At 35.0% G+C, this 21493-nt stretch overlaps 1 protein-coding gene across 1 annotated transcript in view; it reads right to left on the bottom strand.

The window, feature by feature from the left end:
* LOC110374396 (uncharacterized) overlaps positions 1-21351 on the bottom strand; it is a 42154-nt gene extending 20803 nt beyond the window's left edge. Inside the window, exons 1-6 of the mRNA XM_049841013.2 lie at positions 20907-21351; positions 19155-19387; positions 18307-18495; positions 17243-17506; positions 16723-16898; positions 12053-12235 (exon numbers count right to left, since the gene is read on the bottom strand). Of these exons, the coding sequence (XP_049696970.2) occupies positions 12053-12235; positions 16723-16898; positions 17243-17506; positions 18307-18495; positions 19155-19387; positions 20907-21066 (1205 nt within the window). The 5' untranslated portion in view covers positions 21067-21351. The remainder of the gene's footprint in view (positions 1-12052; positions 12236-16722; positions 16899-17242; positions 17507-18306; positions 18496-19154; positions 19388-20906) is intronic.
* Positions 21352-21493: the final 142 nt, after the last annotated feature.

The following is a 21493-nucleotide window of genomic DNA, read 5'->3' as shown; positions in this document are numbered from 1 at the left end:
TTCATTTCATAAAAAAAACTTAAATTAACTTGTAAAATCTCGTCAATCCTGTAACTTTTTTTTTTTTAATTCTACCTTCAAACTAAATCTCAGTAACAGTACATTTCTCAATTTCCATCATATTTTCGCTGAATGACGTAGTAATTATGAGAGTAGATCATTTTAAAATAAACAAAATCAAATAAAAAGTTGTTTACTTTCACGGGTCTCAGTAACCGCGTATTATGGCAATCCAACCTTATTTCACAAAATACGGTCCTCAGTTTTTCGTATTTTCATTACAGCAAAAAAAATATCACGACATTTTTATCAACTAAATCGCATTAAATCTCGCTAAGTGTCTCCGCCCCTAAGACGACCCACTGACCGTGTATTACTAAATTGAAATATTATTTGATGAACCGGTCACTATTGCTACATAGTACATAATACCCGGCCGCAGGCTTACTTTCAAATGGAATCTGTACTTACGTTTATTTTTGTCTTCCACGGGCGTAGATGGAGAAGAATAAATCTTCTCGTCGATACCACTTCTTAGTCTAGCAGCAGATATGCAGGATGTAGGAAAGAAACTCCGACAAAACTTAATGACCAATACGTATAATTCCACTTGAAAACATCACGATACAAATAATAAATTTAGAACAACCGTTCGTCTCATGGTTCGTATCCAAAAAAAAAAAAAAATTGCCACGCTCCGATGACATCTGTCAAAGACAATGCCTTAAGGCCGGCTCCACACGTTGGTACCAACGCTCGTTCCAACGTTGGACCACAAACTCGGTGAGGCGTACACACGTTGGCCAATAAACTAGTTCTGTCCCGTCAGGGCCAATGTGAAGATGTCCGATACAGAAATCGAAACTGCTCTGAGAAACTCGGAATTATTATAAAAAATATATTTTATGATCCTTTCGAGTTGCGTCCCATATTATGGGGTGTCTGGATGAGGAGCCATTTTTACTCGACATACGCACTCGCTGCGTGTTGTAGCAGAACTGAGCAAAGCGCCAACGTGTGGACAGATCGCCAACGTTGGCGCGCAGATTCCTTTGATAAAACCGACACGAGACGGCCAACTACCAACGCTCGCCCCAACGTTGGGACCAATGCCATTTTCTAGATCCACACGTTGGACGAATAGCGTTGGAACGAGCGTTGGGGCCAACGTGTGGAGCCGGCGTAAATCTAAACATAACAAAATAGTTTGACAATAGTAAATATTTTTAGAAACACATTTAAAAAATATCTCTAAATAATAAATACATACTGGCTTGCAATAACAACTCTGCTTGCTTTTTATAATTAACTTTCTATTTTAATTAGTACAATGTCATAGACAATTTACAATAGTTTATGTAGGTAGGCTGTACAATAATTGTTAAAATGACAACTAAGCTTACATAAGAGAAATTGGATTATAAATATAGCGTGGTGGGGTAAAGGGCTTTTGTTCTACATCTTTAGGTTAATATTCATCAGATCGGGTCAGCATGAATATTATATTCTTCAAGTTACCAAAGGTTACTAGAGCTTCATACATTTTCTTTCAGTACCTACCTATATTAGGGCAATTAATCCGAGTAGATTAATAAAATGCATTTAAATTATTGATAGGGATAAAACAATCAACTGATATAATATCTATGTATAATTCTTTCTGCGCAATATCGACAGCGACGAAAAGGTTTCAAAAGCCTAACTAAAGGAAATTGCACTGCGAATTTTTCAGGATGATTGCAATTATAACTTTCGTAACCCATCGAGGTCAGTTACCAACCGCGGAATCATTCAGTGTGGCATGATAGAAATATTATTTTCTATATTATTTTTCCTTTTATCGAAAGAGGTTGTAGTTGACTTCATGATTTTTTGTTATTGTTGATCCACATCGACTCCAGAATGCTTATCTTGGGAAATTATACTGGGTAGGTAATTTGTTTAGTTTGTATTCCGAATAAACGAAGCACATAATATGTGTGAATAATATTATGATGATTTGGGATAAACCAGGCAATTACAATGTACAGTATCAACATAGAATTCTCTGGGGTTTGATAAGTTTTTCCAGACGATTTCTATAAATAGAAAGCACTAGTGCGACTTATGTCATGGACCTATAAAATGGTTATCATTATGAATGTTTTCTTATTGTCAGCACGGTTCATCGATAACTAAAGATAACGTTGAAAGTTAATCCAGCAGATTAAACTGAAACACGTCATCACATTGACCTTCGAGGCCCTAAATGACGTTTTGAAGACGTAAGTAATTACATAAAGAAATGGTTGAACGAATTTTATGTTATTACCATCTGATAAAACATTTATCTAGCAAAACCTAATAATAAAATAATGATGTGAATTTAATTTCCCGTTTCATAAACAAAGATACTGTTATGTAAAATCCCAAAATAAATTATTAAACATAAGTTCTGTTCCCGGACATGTCCGAAATTTCTCAGGACATTTTGGTCATCCTACTAAAAAATTATCGTTTAAAAACGGTTATTGTTGAAAGGTAAGGCAAGAAGCGATTTTTTATGGACTTACGTCGGTAGGTATGAACTGATTATATACAGTTAGTTACAAATCGTTTTTTTAAAGAAAGATCAAAGTATAATTGTCTGAAAAACAGTACAAAGTACATCAGTTATTGTACTTTTGTTCTCAGATAAAGATAATATGCGAAATTATCTGAATACAATGCTCGTTTTTACAGCAATTACGGTATACTGGATTTAAAAAATAATTTGGTGGACGAAAAACGTTTATTTCTTAATGAAAAGAAATAGCCTATATCATCCTCCGAGCCTTTTACCCAACTATGTTGGGGTCGGTTTCCACCAACCGTATGTAAGTAGCTGAGTACCAGCGCTTTACAAGGAGCGACAATCTGAAAGACAAATGCCCAATCTTACCTCCTCAACCCAGTTACCCGGGCAACCCAGCAACCCCGGTGGTTAGACTGGTGTCAGACTTACTGAAATAGCCTATATGTAGATATTTTATAAGTAGGTACATATACCGAACATGTAAAAACATGAAAATGGAAAAATAACCACGTCATGTTTTTTATCCATTTATTTATTGCAATAGGCTTATTTTCTTTAATCTATTCTAATCAGTTTGCAGATCACCCCCCAAGGCTACGGATTACGTTATCAGATCTAAGTTGGATTAGTGACACACATTCCAAAAACATAGTCAAATTAATGCAAACTGCGCAAAAATTTATCTAACTTGATAAAGAATATGCGTAGAACTAGATTGCAGATTATTGCATAATTTCTAAATTGGTCATTTATTTTTTAACCTACCATTATCATCTCCCGAGCCTTTTCTCAACTATGTTGGGATTGGCTTCCAGTCTAACCGGATGCGGCTTAGTACCAGTGTTTTACAAGGAGCGACTGCCTATCTGACCACCTCAACACAGTTACCCGGGCAACCCAATATCCAAAGGGATACCTACATATTTTTAATGTTAAGTAGTTAGTTAATAAATAATATAAGTTTTAAAATATATTTTTCCCGCATGCGATAAATGCAATACTTAGCAGAAGGTGCAAATTCATTCATATTTATTTTTTTATACTAATGGTCCCATTAACTAATCATGGCAAGACATATCGATATCCAAACATCACTAGACAAATTGTACCGTGGGAAATGAAACCCGCAACTCTACCCACAATCAATTATTTCACATTTTACACAAATATGCAAACAACAATTTTGTGTAACCAACTTATCAGCAGTAGGTACAGTAATGTCCTATGGTACAGTAGACTGCACATCAGTGGTAACTGTCATGCACCTTAACTCAATAGTAATAAGTATGATTTTCATATAAAACTGTTACCACTGACCTGTAGTTGACTGTACATCTGCAAAGTCGAGAAATGGGCCAGTCGGATAACAGTCTTTGTCATTTTATCGACATTGTCAATCAAACAGCTGTGTTCCCTTTGTTAGTAATAATGTTTGATGAATTATTGGCTCGTTAATAATGGTAACATTAGCGTGAACTCGGAGAGTTTGCTTTGAACTTTATAGGGGGCTATTACGATTTATTGTTTGGTTATAAATTTGTTTTAGAATTTAGATTAAACAATAGTTTAGTATTTTAGAGTATCATACCGTTGGTATATTGACAGATGATTGTAATTATAGACCTAAATAAATATTATATTTAACCAGTTTTTTTTAAATAATGTAGCCTTTTTTTTTGCTAACGCTACAAACAAAGAATAAGATATAAGATATTCCAACTTAACATGTGCTTGAAAGCTTTCACCCCAGTTCTAAATATACGCCAAGATAGTGTCCGTAAATAACTGGAATGCACTAAAGGTTATATCAGTACAAGGCGTTAAATTACATAGACCTCATAAGAATTACTGCGTAGATATCCCACTTGAGGTATCAGAAAGGGCCAGTGCCCCAAAATAGGTGCAACAATGACTACCTATAATTCTAATTAGTTTTATATTTAGAGGGCAGACAACAAAGACCAACATTTGGGGTGACTAATTAATTTATCTTTAGGTAAAGTACCTTCTCAAGTAGTAAGCGCCATTTTTAATTCTTAAGTTAGCCATCCTCATACTCTGATCCACAGATTAGATAACGTTCAAGTTCATTATCAAAAATCATGCCATTTTATCAAAATGCACTCGTAATAAATCCATGAAATGTGGACAGATTTTCATCATTAATTGCAATATGAAATCCGGCTTTATAGATGCCAAAATGTTTACTATAATTAGAGCATTACACGTGTCCATTACGTATCATGGAGGATAAGACGCTGAAGTAATCATCTCCGCAATTAAACATAATTAGCATTCGTCACCTGGACCATATAAGACTGAATCATTGCTGAAAATTATAAACAAATATTATGGAACAAAAACATAGATAATGCAGCTGTTTGGCAAGAACAACAAACTCGGATGATATAAATATTTACGTGCAACCTACTACGCAGTATGTACTAAATGGGTCCATTATCTCATGTTACTTTAGTGAACTCATTGCGATATAAATACAGATGTGGTCTTATGTGTCAATACTTTATCTACTTAAAATCATAATTGTTCGAATATTTTTCGTTGCAATAGCATGATAATTTCAAAAAGTTGGCGGAAAAACGCACTTTTCAAACGTCAAAATTATATGAGACCCAGCCCCAATCTCTTCAACACTTCCTATGTATTTTTGCTGGGAATTTTATTTTATTTTTATTTTTCTTTATTGGCTCGCCAACAATTGTGTACACTCATAATATTACAAAATTAATTATTCTATAAATAAACTAAGTGTAACAATTTCTTACAGGTAAGCACAGCATGCGATGTATTACAATAATTTATTTTGCCACATGCACTAAATTGTGGTCCTTAATGTGGGCTAAAAATGGATCAAATGCCAAATAATTATAAATATTTGCATGTTTTAAAGTTAGTAATTTAACACTAAAGAAATGAAGAAAAAAGAAAGACAATTGAAAAATTTATACAGTGTTGAAGGTTATTTTATGGAACTTGCCAAGTGAGTCAGAATGCACATCAACAAGATCACTGTATCTATTCAATAGCTTACACAGCCGGGGAATGATGGAGCTTGCGCCAAGAACTGTTCTACGGAGTGGGGGATGCAAGGGAGTGATAGGAGCACGAGGGTATCTAGCGGGAACTCTGAATTTAAACTTGCTAAGTAACTGTGGACAGTCTATTTTGCACCGGAGTAGTTTGTATAAGAAAACTGCATCTGTGATTTTCCTACGTCTCTCCAATGAAATCATCTTAAAATGAGCAAGTCTGGCTTCATATGAGCGTTTCTTTTTTGCAACTCCGGATGAAAACGCCAGATGCCAAAGGAATCTTTTTTGTATTCGTTCCAGCCTTAGGTTATGTGTGGCATAGTGAGGTCTCCAGACTGTGCTGCAGTATTCTAGAACGTTACGTACAATGCAATTGTATAGCAGAATCTTTGTGCTACTGCGCCTGAATCCAGCAACGTTCCTAATAACAAATCCCAACATCCTTGAAGCTTTTTTTATGATATTCTCAATATGAGGTACAAATGTGAGTTCTTTATCAAAGGTGACTCCTAAGTCTCTAATTTGGTTAACTTCCTGGACAACAACAGGACCCACGCGATACTCCGATGGCACGAATTTCTTTTTCCTAGTGTATTTCATATGGTAGCACTTTTTTACGTTTAATTCCATGTCATTATCCGTACACCATTGAGCTAACGAGTCGATATCTCTCTGAAGTAATGCAGTATCATCATTTGATTCGATTAATCTGCAAAATTTTAGATCGTCTGCATACATGTAACATTCAGAGAACTGAAGGTAGTTAGGGATATCGTTAACGAACATATTAAATAGAACCGGACCGATGTGAGAGCCTTGTGGAACCCCTGAGGTGGTCTTGTAAGTCTCAGATTGGTAACCATTAACAGCGACAAAGAAAAGACGGTTTTCCAGATAAGATTTTAACCAATTATAAAGGGTACCGGTAATTCCATATGCCGATAACTTGTACAAAAGTATGCTGTGGGGTACACGATCGAAAGCTTTACTAAAATCTGTGTATATTACGTCAAATTGTTTGCCGCTGTCAACGGCATCCACTAACATTTCCGTAAAAGTAACCAAATTTGTACAAGTTGATCTTGAACCTACAAACCCATGTTGAGAAGCGTTTAAATAAAGTTTAAAGTGAGACTGGATGTAGGGACAAATCATGGATTCAAAAACCTTTGCGAGAGTAGATAAGATAGAGATGGGTCTATAGTTAACTATGTTATCATTATCATCACTTTTATAGATCGGCACGACCTTTGCTCTTTTCCAAGAGTCTGGAAAAACGCCAGTGGAGAGAGATTTGTTAAAAATTAATAGTAATGGGGGTACTAAGGCGGACGCGCATGTGGAAATAAATATAGGGGGTATGCCATCAGGACCAACGCCTTTTCGAATATCCAGTGACTTCAGCTTATTTAAAAGGCTCTCTTGATCAATCACGGGTGCCGTCAGAGGTAGACTGTTGTTCTTCATATTATGTAGATACTCTGAGACAGGAGTGCAATTGGTCGTTTTTGCATCGCTAAAAACCGATGAAAAATAAGAGGCAAACATTTCGCAAATTTTAAAACCATCTGATGACACTGTAGTACCGTTAGTCATTGTGACGGGGAATGAACTAGAACCACCTCTTTTATCCTTAATGTATGCCCAGAAGCGATTCGGATTCCTAGAGATTTCATTTTCGATATTTTTTATATAATTATTATAACAACAAGTTGCCATATTAGCGCACCTCTTGCTCAACAAATTGAATTCAATTTTGTCCATTGGATTTTTATATATTTTGTGACGATTTCTTATCTTTTCTTTTTCTCTTAAGGCTCTTATCAGATTTTTATCAAACCAGGGGGGATATTTTTTACGTCTAGATGAAGGCTTAGAAGGTCCATGCAATTGTATAACATTCATAATTTTATCATAAAAAATACGAAGCATTTCATTTACATCAGAAACGCCCTCAAATATTTTATTCCAGTTTACTTCGTTAAGGACTTTGCAAATGTTCTCGTAATCTAGTTTAAAAAAATTAGGTTTCGTATTTTGAGGATTGTAGGGTAGTCTTTGATCTATATTTGCTTTTAATAGAATTTCGATTGGGGGGTGCAGAGAATCAACAATGCTAAGGGGGTTTGGAGCAGCAGTGCAACTCACAGAAGGTAGGTTGGTTAATACAAGATCCAATATCCGCCCGGACACATTTGTGATGCTATTGAGTTGCGCAAATTTGTGCATGTGAGTAAAGTCCAACAATATATGACTGATACCAGGCGGAGTATAAGTGTTCGCTGAGTCACTTACCAAGTTCCAATTAATGATGCTTAAATTAAAATCACCAATAATGCAGGCATCTAGGCCTGTCCGCTCAAGGATGGCATTACAAGAATCTAAGAAATTTTCTAAATTTGTTCGCAGCACAGGCGGTGGTAGATAGACTGCGCACAGAGCCATTTGACGATTAGATTTCATAAAAGGTAGCTCAATAGTTATCCAGAGATCCTCGCATTGACTCTCCCAGTGAACCATACGTTTCGATTTTATTGTCTTTAATACAGCGATCAATACTCCTCCCCCATCCTTTTTCCTACCGTCTCTATCTCTTCTGTACACTATGTATCTGTTATCAAATAGCTCTGTGCTTAAGACAGAACTATTCAACCATGTCTCAGTTAAAATTACAATGTCGTAGTTTTCTAAAGATAGTTGATGACAAAAATTGTGAGTTTTTGTTCGCAAACCTCTTGTGTTCTGGTAATATATATTAATTTCTGCGAATTTTAATTGATAATCAAAATGCCAATACTTCGGAATAGGTAACGATAAAATCTAAATCAAGCTAATTTATCCAAGGTGTCCTTGTTTCTAATTAGGATGTGCTCGGATTCTTGAACTTTACGCATGAATACGCGACCTCCTCTGACCCAGACATATTTATAGCCAAGTTCCTTAGCCTTAATCCTCGCAGCAGCATGCAGAGACTTGTTCGTAGAGGAGAGGTGTTCCATAATATAAATTGCAGTCTTTGGTCCTGAGTAGCCGAGATGTGTAGTATTCAGCTTATTTTCTGAGTTATTTTTATTGAAACTAATAGAAGATGCAAGGAGTTGGTCGCGAATCCTAGGAGATGCGAGCTGTACTACTATTGAACGTGGGCGGGTATTGTTGGGATTGAGTTTAGCAACTCTGGTGCAATGCAAGATATCTCTATCCTCCATAGTACATCCAACCACCTTAGACAATGCTGCCACAATATGAAACAAATTTTCCTGCTTCTTCTCTGGTAAGCACTGAATTTCGATATTATTGGATCTTGTTTGTTGTTCCAGCTGATTTATACGTTCTTTTAAGTCGCCAATATTATTTTTCATATCCATATTTACCCTTTGCAAGTCTTTTATAATCTCTTTAGATGCGGCGTGCTCCTTTAGTAGATCCTCATACTGACTATTCATAAATGTCATAGAGTCAGTCATGACTGCAATTTTCTCATGAATAGGCTGTAACTCTCTGTTTAGGATGTTATTAGTACTTTCATTAATTTTTAACAGCATTTGCGACAGTTCAGTTTTCATTACTTCCTGAATTATTTGACGAACATTATCTCGCGAAAGCTTTTCTTCAGTAGCCACCTGAGGTGGAGAGCTAAGAGCTTGTCTTTTGTTCCCTCTGGTGGTCGAAACATTACGCAGAGTTGTGGTATCGGTCTTGTTTGTGGGAGAAACATCAGTCATATCTAAAGTTTGTTGTATCCTGTTGTTGTATTACAATAGGCAATATACAAAATTTGTTCATATATTATAATAAAATATATGCATGAATAATGGAAATATTTAAAAAAGCTTCCAAAAAAGAGGTCAAGCAGTATATAAAAGTTGCAAAAAGAGGAATTATATATCAGATTCGAAGCCACGCCTCTGTGTACGCGGATCCAAGTAATGCTCCACTAGGCCAAATATTCTTGCAGGACGGTAGCGAATTAGGCGATCTGTTCCGTACTTGCGTCTTAGTAAGCGAAGCTTGTGGTTAGATTTATGACCATATTAGCACAGTCTAAAAATCATACAGTCGTCCGACGAAGACGTCTAGACAGGGCAATCGTGCGGGGTGTGAGGGGCGAGACGCGGGTAGGCCGCTCCCAAACTACGAACAAAATAATATTAGCAGTTTGGGATCTATCATTCAGGGCTAACGCGTGTTTCTTTTATATAATAATTTTTTTTTGTTAATTTAAAATGGTGAATGCGACGTGTGCTGTGAGTGATTGCAAGTCATGTTAAAAAAATATTTTATATTAGATATCGCACAGGGCATCTGTTTGGAAATCCTGTAAATATTATAAATGTGAAAGTGTTTGTATGTTTCGTATCTGTGTCAAGATGGTGAACTTTTTATTTTTATTATTTACTAAGGGTGAATTTCGAGATGCTGGACGTAATTTTTATAATAAGAAATGGATGTCAGTTTTGAGTTTAATTGAAGTGCTTGTTACGAAAAAGTCAGCCTTTTTGAAATCCAAGATGGCGGACGTAATTTTCTTATAATTTGATATGGGTGTCAATTTTGAGTAAAATTGGGGTGCTGGTTACGAAAAAGCCATCCTTTTTGAAATCCAAGATGGCGGACGTAATTTTCTTACAATTTGATATGGGTGTCAATTTTGAGTTAAATTGGGGTGCTGATTACGAAAAAGCCATCCTTTTTGAAATCCAAGATGGCGGACGTCATTTTCTTACAATTTGATATGGGTGTCAATTTTGAGTTAAATTGGGGTGCTGATTACGAAAAAGCCATCCTTTTTGAAATCCAAGATGGCGGACGTCATTTTCTTACAATTTGATATGGGTGTCAATTTTGAATTAAATTGGGGTGCTGGTTACGAAAAAGCCATCCTTTTTGAAATCCAAGATGGCGGACGTCATTTTCTTATAATTTGATATGGATGTCAATTATGTGTCTAGGGATATTACATGTTAGGGGAAATACTGATTATTAATTCCTTTTTTTGTTATTTTATGACTTTAAATTTCATAATTTAATACATAAAATCCATTATGTACAAAGTAACAATTACACCCAAAAATAAAATCACAAAAAAAAATAATTAAAATTTTTTGATGCTTCTCTTTTTATGTACCGGTATTGCAAGTATAAACCATAATATAAACTTCCATTTCATATATAATTGTTTTAACAAAATATTTACAGAATTTCATATAATAAGATAAAAATGAAATATCCCCAGGCAATGTTGATTTGTGTTTATTTGAATTGTTCCTCAGCAAGCAGCAAGTTACACCGTCAATAATGATTAAGTTTTGTAACTTGGTAATTTTATCACTTCAAATAAAAATGTAGGGTATAATATACACACATTAGTGAAAATGACGTCATTTATAATGTATTTATTTATAATACTGCTATCGATGTTGGTCTGCACTAAATAAATAATTTCACAAATATTGTTTACTTGTGACAACCCTGACCTATGCGTTACTGTCTAGACGATGTCGGCATTTTACACAAGATCAAAGGCGTCGTCCTACTGTATGTTCTTTATACTGTGATATTAGGTAGCGCATCGGGCCACTTCGTGCGTTCTGACTCACCACCAATCGACGAATAGGAGCTGCTCGCGCGGCCGTGACTCACTGTCTTTTACACTTGTAATGTTTGTATTCAATATAATTTGCTTCTTTCTTCGTAGGTATTAGTTTAAATTTTCGAAGATATTTTATCACTAACACTATTATTAACTCTTGCGCCAACGCTTAAGTGTAATATTTATTCGTATAGCTCTTGTAACACCAAGAAAAAAATATTTATAGCGGAGTGACTTGCAATACGTCTATTGCTAGCGCGTGCGGCGTGCGGCGTCGTGGGAAGAAGAAATGGCGCAACAAATATTACTTCAATTTCAGCATTAATTGTATGTTTATTATATTTCAGTCAATAATGTATTTGGGTCATTTAATTAAAATTCATGACACATAGTAGCTTACAAAAGGAATGATGGAACGGAAAATAAACCCTGTCTGATTGTCATCGAAATACCTGACACAAAGTCAAGTTTAACTAGCTATCGAAAGTCGCCGAGATTAGATTAAAGTTATAAAACTAATACCGTTATGGCATTTGCTTTATTGGCTTCCACAAATCAATACGGACAACGTGATAGGAAATACTTATTGTGTTTGTCATTACATTATTTTATTAACAGGAATCCTAGTGTTTCGTTTTTCTAACGCGTCAATGTACTGAAACTGGCCTTTGCTTTTTTTTAAGTTCTTAATCACACTATGGTCCCTAGTAGTTAGGACTGAAAAAGACATCATGGTTTTCAGGCCGAAACGAGCCACAGAAGAGTTAAAAACGCTGAACGAAGTGTATCCCTAAATGATATTTATAGATTGATGTAGAAAATCATAAATCTATTAGAAATCAATTAACTCACCTCCTATCCAACTGCCTGCCATCAGTAGCATCCATCTTGTTGTCCATGGTCAGTTTGTAGTATATCCTGGCGGCTGCTTCTGAACGATCGTGAGCGGTATACATGAACCCGTGTAACTGTTGTAGCATGTTGAGGCTTAACTTCCAGAGGGACTTGCTCATTTTCGGGGTACATGTTACGAATCTGAGGGAAAGAAGAAATTTTGAAGAGTTAAAAAACTAATTAATGGGCAAAGCTGGGATAAAAAGGGGCGTCGTTTAGAGCAATGTCAATTGCTGAACATTGGCCTTTCCCAGGGTTTGCCATTTGGATCGATCTTCAACATCCCGCATCCACTGTTTTCCGGTGACCTTGGCCAGATCGCCAGATAAAAAAGAGCATGTTTTTCTACCTCTAATTTGGAAAAATGAAAAAATGTGAGTTCTAAAAGCAAAAACACATCTTAATATCCATTGACAAAGGGGCAGAAGCTCCCCAACATAGCTATTCCCTCATATATTGGCATAAAGACCGGTCCAAACTCTAACTAAGCTATCAACTTTTTTGCTACCCACGTATTCATAAACAAAACTGCATCAAGTAGGTAATGCGGTAAGCATTGGACCGGATCTAAATTTGCCCACACGTTGTTCCAACATATGTCAATTTCATTTTATCATGCCATCAGATTAAAGGATTCGATTATAAACAGCAGCGCAAAAACGTGACGTATTTATCAATGTAGGTAGTAATTTGCACAAGTTTATGTGTTCCTACTTACTAATTACGTGTTTACATAACAACATATGTTCGGGGTTTTGACTTTACAATATAAATAGAGGTCGTATATTCGTATTAATCGTATCATTGAAAGCAGACAATGAATCGATTATCCATTTGGTAATTTAAATTCCGTATCGTGATTCTGATTAGGTAAAACATATTCTAGAATCTTCTAAGAGCTGATAGAGTGTTAAGAGCAATAATATAACGAACAACCATTGATATATGGAAGTTAAAACATTTAAACTATATATAAAACAGGATGTTATTGTAGGTCAATAGAAGAATCTAGTAGGAATTAGCTTTTACACAACAACAGGAAATAATCACCATTGCGGACGAACAAAGCATTTTATCAGTTCATACTAATTTTCAGTATAATAAGCTGATAAGCTTGGTCCGAGGACATAATGTACATACGTTTTCTGTTATTGCTGATTAGGATAAAAAGGCCTTATGTTATCTAATGCCGGACAAATTAAAACAAATGGGAGAACTTTATCGGTAAAGTTCAAGACTGCAAATATGAGAAACAAAATTATAAAGCTAAGGCATTTTTGGATTTGTTCAAAAGCATCAATTCTATACGTACCTAATTAAGCCCTTCCCTAAAACTCTGTTTTACTTAATTTTTATATGTACCTAAAACTTAAGTCCTTCGCTAAAACTCCAAAGATACTATGTAACTTTATAATATTAAGACTATCGCACTCCGAGCCACAAGACACAAGCTGCGCTTAGTTTGTGGCTCAACGACAACGTAAACCATGTAAAGTTACTTTCTGTGAATAAACATTATTTTATTTTATTTTATCAATGAAATGCCAGATAATACTGAATACAGAAATACTCATAAATCAAAAATCAGAGATCATAGATCAAAAAGATGAGTACTCGAGACCACTAGGGTCAATTAGCCAAAATCCAGGCTAGCGAAAAATTTACCGAAGGCATCATTCAACTAATTGAAAAGCATAATAAAGTAAAAAGAAGTTACATCCTCGTACATAGAAAACAATACTATCTCTCAATGTTTATAATTCACAACGTTTCTTATCTAAGGCAAAGAAAGCTAAGCAAATACTTAGCTTACAGAAATAGCGTTATCACAACGTTGGCAACATTGCATGGTCCGATTAGTTATCATTTAGTCTTAATGCAATCTTAAACTGGGCGTGACATAATATGTTAGGAGATTATGAGATGATTTTATGACATAACAAACCATCGACAGAGGTCAGGAGAAAGAGCCAAATCGCTGACGAACATATTACAACAGCAAATCAAGAAAATGTACAATCAGATAATAGAACATTAAGTTATCTCTCTAGCTCAAACAGCCATACCAGCTTCGAGAAACATAATTATAAGATAGATCATATAGAGGCAATTGGATTTTATTTAAGGATCGCAAGAGGACTATACTTGAAATAATGTCTGATGAAGCTGACGAGAACGGCAAAAAATAAACGTAATACGCAAATGTTTAAGAAAGAAAATGCTCGAACCCCGGAACAATAAGACAGTTCAATAACGAAAACATTGAAGCATACCAACCCGAGTTTAATACTCTCCAAACAATAACAATTTACAAAGTAAGCATATTATTTACATAACACATACATATATTAATGTTTTGTCAACGACGTCGGAATACGTGCTTACATAATTGATACAATACATTTGTTATGATAAAGTTATGCCTATACCTATTAATATCAAAAACCAGAAGCGTAACAGAAAGAAATAAGGCCTTTTGGCATTGACCTAATAAGAATAAAATCGCAAGATAGGGAAAAACTACTGAAGATAATACTAATGTTATTGTTGTAACTTAAAACAGTAGAACTGTTTATGTAAAAAAATTGCTTTGCGTCAGAGATGGGTTAAAGTTAATGTCAAGTTGATTGTTATGACGCTAGCTAGTGAGATGCAATGGTCTTATCTCGAAAAGCCCCCTGAAGAGGAAATAAACGTTGACCATGATGATGATGTAGATTCAGATCCAACAGAGCAAAATTATGTTTAGGAGCGACAATCTCATAGGACAAGAAAATGGCTCTAAGGAAAGACATGATGTGTTGTCTAGTCACTTAATAAATCATCCACGTATCAGAGGGTAAATTGTAGAAAAAGGAGAGCACATGTAATGGAAACTCAGCATTTTGGGACTTCTACAAATCTCATTACATTCATGAAAATCAGTAATTAAACAAAACTGATATTGGACAACACATACAAGTAAAGCTAGCATCTAAACCAGTCCCATCAAGACTCATCCAATTTACTAGCTACATCAAACCCTTCACCACACAACGGACAACGGACAACAAAGTACTAAAGACAGAAACCCTTCCACCTTCTACAAAAACTTATAAAGACTGACCTAGTCATATAGTTGTTGTGACGGATACACCTCTTTCTACGCACGAGCACATTCCCAGCCACTTTGTACTGAACCGCATGCGTCTCTACTTTATCGCCCACATAGCTAAAAAGCGTTTGATGCGTTAGTGAACAAGCTGAGAAATGATTGATAGTGCATAACAGATTTTGGTCATAATTTTGTAGATGAAAATTGTTAGTCAATATGCATTTTAATCCAATCAACTATATGAAATTGTCTCCTTGACCAAAATCTGCGCTATTGACATTAAAGTATGTACCTAATATTTACAGTGTCTTCTATATTAATTAAAGTAGCTTCTGGATTCTGTATATTGAAGACAGTATCAGATATTTTTTTCTGTCTGTATTTAGTCTTTAATGTATCGTTCGTGTAATGAAAATCTAGTTGTAGCCCAGATACTAATCTAGCTACATCATTTCCTAATATAGTTACGTTCGCGATTACAAGAGCTTTATGAATTAAATATCAGCAGTGTCTAATTATATCAGAATTATCTAATTTCATATATCATATTTATGTCCCTGACATGGATGTGTTAACAATGACATATTAAAATAGAATAATATGGAAAACTGTTATTGTATGATAACTTTGGTCAGAAAGATCATGTAATATTATTTTTCTCAGTTTCATAGCGTGACTAACAATTGAAACTTTTTTCTTGTAGAAATAATTTTAATGTTACGCGAGTGATTAAAATGAATTTAATTATATGACATGGTCTGTTGCAATTGTGGTAGGTATCTACGTAATTGCGCATGAATTTACTAAACATTTTTATCAAACTAATACAAATTATTGCGCCATTGACCCACGCAAACAATAATTTAACTACATTCGGAAATATATAAATACACATACCTACTGTTTACTTCATGTTTCATTACACCGTTTTATACAGTTAGATAATAATTTAAATAATAATTTTAGAGCCCTTTGCGTGCTGCATTCGTTCCAAACTACAGTGACATTTTCTGTCATGGACCAATACCTTAAGTTACGTGGGAAGAACATATAAAACTTGCTCAAGTACCTTATTACGTTCTTATAAGGGCAGCCAACTAAAGCGTGGATGTCGCGAACGGAAAGCAACTCTCTCTTTTACCACACGGGATGATTAATGTTATAAATCATTACGCGCGAGATTATGATTACCATAAAATACCACTTGATATGGGAAAGTATAATAAAACATGTTTCTCGCCGTCATAATATCTCCATAACTTATAAGCTTGGTAATAACAAAAATTAAGACCAGAAAATATGAATCGGCGAAAATTTTTCCCACAACGACCGAAATTAAAAAATCTTCTCACCAAAAAAGTTTACTTCTAAACAGACTACAATAACATCCATATTTCAGAACAAAGTCATGGCCAAAGACCTGAAGTTTTTTTATTTTTCTAAACTCATTTTCAGCGGTTTTAACACAGGTTCATAGGTAACACAGGTAGGGAAATAGGTCCTAAAGACATAGGAAGATAAAAATAATACTCACTTGGTAAATGAAGCATACATGATGTCGATAGGCACTCTGTAGGGCAGCGTGAGGAGTGTGAGATACCTCATCGCTCGTTGCCTCATCACCCAGTTGACGATGCCACTGTTTGCAGAGTCTATTGCGTTCTGGAATATCGTCATCACGGTGTCCGGTAGGTCGTCTACTAACGCATCCTAAAAATGAGTGTAATTTTAGTTCACAGCCAGAATTTTGTGTAAAAATTACGACTTCATTTGAAATATAACGGGCACGTTGAGTTCCTTGTGGAAATCTTTGATCCTGTGCATATTACTCAAAATATATGCTAGGTAAGTCATTTTTGGTAAAAATATCCTTAAAACCACTTTTGGCGCCACTTCCACGAATGAAGTCATCAATATGAAAATATTGATAAGTGGATTATCCAACTTGATAACACAAGCTTATCTCAATATTTTTCTGATAGACGAGTGCAATAAAAGGATACCTAATCCTGTTTTATTTTGCCTACTGATAATTACCTACTTGTTTCTCTTACCTGTCTATGAGTCTTGCATTCTTCGCAATCTGGATCATATTCATACGTCGTGTCATCTAACACATCTTGCAATTGGAAGGTCGACTGAACTGCGAGACACCTTGTACAAGATATCATGTTGTTTCTATGCAAGAATCGGAGAGCGTCGTCGAAGCCTTGTTTGCACATATTGCTTAGAACCTCAGGTTTTGGCGGGAAGAGAATGCGCGCGAATCTGTTCATGTTCTGTTTTGATAGTTCTATGCTTGTGTTTGCCAGATTTACCTGTTGAAAGAAAATTACTTACTCATTGGATATCCTGTATAGCTTTGACAACGTATTTTCTAGGGCTAGGAATTATTGCATGCTTGTTAGTCAAGTGGCTAGTGATAAGACACGTATAAGAATTTCTACTGCCTAACGTTAGTAACTAACTGAGAGTTCATTAATTTAGGTTTCTGTAAATATAATCTATTGACACGTTCCATTATTTGTCTACTTAGTAATTCATTTATTTGTAAAGATATAATTTTAATTGTGAATGACCTACAGTATGTATAGCATTGAATATCTTTTGTCGACGACTATTGTCTCATTGTTACCGCCCGTTCAACTCATGTACCAAATACCTAAATTGGTAAATTGCTTAAAAGCATGCATAATTAATAACAGTCTACGATCTTATTTCCAGCAACATACTGGAACATCTAAAACAGTCTTCAAATACATGTTTTTTGGTGAAATTCCGAAGCAAGGATATTTTTTTTTTGTCGACGTCATAAATCATCAAATGACCCCTCACGCTGTGGGTTAGCAGCGGTGAGGGAGTGTCAGACTCTTACTGACTAAAAACCGTCGTGTTCCGTCAGGCTTTTTATGTACCAGGGCCGCGGTATCTCTTTCGAACAACCCGCAGCTCCGAAGCAAGGACTAGATTACTGGTCCCTGATAGGTCACATATAATTACACTAGGTAATGTTATGTGCTCAAGGACACCGATATAAAAAAAAAACAATACGCCGTTACATCATCGAATGACCGCTATTCTATTTATAAAGAAGACTCATAAATAAATAGGTACTTACATGGAACAACTGTGAGCTCAAATCCCTGGGACAAATATCGCTTTCGCCACAGAATGGGCTAACAGTGATGGTGTTCTCATCTAATACAGGTAGGTTGTCGCTGAAGCCACCGTCCATGTACCTTATGCCATGGAACCGTGGGGGCAGCAGCCCGGAGAATACTGGCACGAAACATGACGCTAGCAGCGCCTAAAACAAAATTGGGCAGTTCAAAAATGGAACGTTAAAGGATGGGGGCTAAAAAGGATGAAGTTGAAATTGCAATCAACTTTGGCCAAGTTGATAAGAAGTGTTATAAGATGAGGGGAATCGTGTAAGGGATTTTGGAATTTCTTAGGATTTTTTGGTAATTTTGGACAAAGGGAGCAAATCTGAATGGATTATGTCATTGCGCTCCAAAATAAAATACGTACGTCGAAAGTCGGAAATCAAGTTACATTATACTCCAAAGTTATTTAAGTGGTTGCGAAAATTATGCAAGTCGTGTGTCCAAGAGTATCTTGACACACATTGAGCTAAACGCAGATTACCCTAGTATGTAGAAATTGCGCGTCATATAATAATGTTATTATAATAACGAGCGGTTGTTGCCAGTTTGATGTTAGATGACATCACAGCTCAGATACTGCATGATGCAAAAACAAATCTTACGCGCGATTCATTTTGACGGAAATAGGATAGGGGACTGGGGACTGGAGAGCTATTTAAAAGTATCTAATCTTGAGTAATCAATAAAGGTAAGCATATTGTTAGATAACAAGTAGGACTAGCAAGGATGGGCAAATGGTTATCTGTAGAGAAAAAAAATGTCATAAGGGGAAAACGGATTTGTCGAACGGAATGCTCACCTGTAATAAGTCCTCCCTCGTGGGGAACTCGGAGACAATAACATTCTTCCCATCGTAGACTCTCGTAAGAGAGATGTGGAGCTTGCCACTGACGATCTTGTGAACATCATGGGGCAGATACTTCTGCATGCCCTCGAGGAGGACATTTTGTATGTTGAAGGAGGGACTGAAGGGCCCGAGGGAGCCTGCCCTCGCCTCGCTTACTACCCTCAAGACATCTGTTGTGATTTCACCTAGTAAAGAGATTATCTTATCAGCAACATGAATTATTTAAGAGGTTTGTGCTTCTATTGACCTAACAAACTAAGTAACTGATATTGTTATTAAATTTTATAAAGGAATCTGACGAAATTATCAGTTAATGTCAATAATGTATGAATGTAGGGCATCAGCTGTTGAGATTGTATTTTGAGAATAATAAGACCATCGAAGTTTTGTGTAATAAACATATATGATCAATTAGTCTTCAACTACCATTGAATTGTTATGATTAATAATATTATTATGCTTTAATACATTTTTTTTTCAATAATTCATAATTTTGAAAATAAGAAATAATCATTTTGACTTGGTTTGTTCTTAAGTAATTCTGATTTTTATTTGTATCTATGGTTAACTAGTTGATGTTATATTTAGATATTTTTGCAACAAAACACAGAAAAAATAATTATTGTTGTTGTATATGTATAAAAACAAATCTTTGGCTTAAGATGAACTAAGAAAGTTACATAATATTCTGGCTCAATTCCAGTGGCAATATGTGTTTTTAAATAATGTAATGAATATCAAAATTCCTTGAACTATTTTTAATATTTCAACCAAGGATGTCCTTGAACTATTTTTAATATTATACTGAAGGGATTATGGTGATATCGAAAATAAATTCAATACAATAAAGAGTTGCCAATATGCCATAGTTGCATTACTCATTAAATGATAACAAAAATATTTCATACTAATTGCCCAACAGTAAACATTAATACTGCTTTATAAAATCTAACATTCCTGACCCAACTATGTCATACAACAAGGCATGTATTTGTAAATATTAATTCAATTTAAATAAATGCACCATTGAATAAAGAACTTAACTCCCAAAGCTCACAGTTCAATTTCCTTCTTCAGGAAAATAATGACATATACAAATGAATTGTACAAGTTTTTCAAAAATGAACTCAGTTGACATTTGCATAAAGCTGGAACTTCCGTGTATGAGTTTATTGTCTATTGTCCAGTAGCATTAGGTGCATAATATAAACAAGTTCTGATTACAAGCTTACATTGTGGCCTTGTCAGATCATCTTCATTTACAATAATATTATATTATGATGACTAATAATTGCAGTTTACTGTTGTCACTACAATTAATAGATTTGTTTTATGTTTAATTTTATAAAGAAAAAATATTTATGCATTTAACTATTCATTTATTAAGTGGTTTGTTTTGAGAAATGTTATTAAATTGGATAGCCAAGTTTTCATGTCCATATTAATCCCTCTCCTATCGCCTTTTCTTGCATAATTAATTAAAAGGATAATAAATTGTTTTAATACCACATGAATATTTTTCTTTATTAAAAAAACAGTACATTTATTTTCTAAATTTACATTTGAGATTATATTAAATATTCTTTTTTTTTATTTTTTCCTAATCATTCATTTTAAATATATTTTTTATTGTTTAAAAATTGGTGGGTCATCTCAGCGGAATTATTTTAGAGAGCAATCCTATGAATATAATGACATAATTACCTATGGGCAGGTCACACAGCAGGCAGCAAGCTGATAGTGCGCCAAAAGAGGCGCCAGATATTTTGCCTAACAACAAATGAGGCGCATACTTTTTAAAACACACTGCAACACCAACATGGTAAATACCAAGGAAACCACAACCAGCGAACGATAAGTTCATTATTCACTTAAAATAATCGCCACGAAACTAAAAACACAACTATTTTACAACACACCAAACGATGTATCCTATAACTTAACACGAATTAGGTCGACACACTCACGAGCTTTATCACTGCAAGTGAATTATAATTAAATCTAAAAGATTAAATTACTGTAATCACTGATAAGTGTAATCGTACGATTCTTGAGATATCGAACTGCCCTCAAAAAGACACCTATCACGAAAGAGAAACTCGTGAAACTACGGAAATAAAATGTAAACAAGATAGTGACGTTTACTGCGGTGACGTTTGTTTTTATCTGTTTTATTTTCCTTTTTACGCAGTTTCGTTAGTTTGAAGACTGTGTATTAGTTAGGGATCGTAGAGTTACAAAATGCAAAAACCAAAGTACCAACTAGAACATTGTTTAAAAAATATTTTTTT

This window comes from Helicoverpa armigera, chromosome 10, assembly GCF_030705265.1.
Source record: "Helicoverpa armigera isolate CAAS_96S chromosome 10, ASM3070526v1, whole genome shotgun sequence".
In the NCBI taxonomy this organism is placed as follows: domain Eukaryota; kingdom Metazoa; phylum Arthropoda; class Insecta; order Lepidoptera; family Noctuidae; genus Helicoverpa; species Helicoverpa armigera.
Note: the sequence above shows the minus strand (reverse complement) of the source record. Positions and strands in the feature narration are given on the sequence as shown.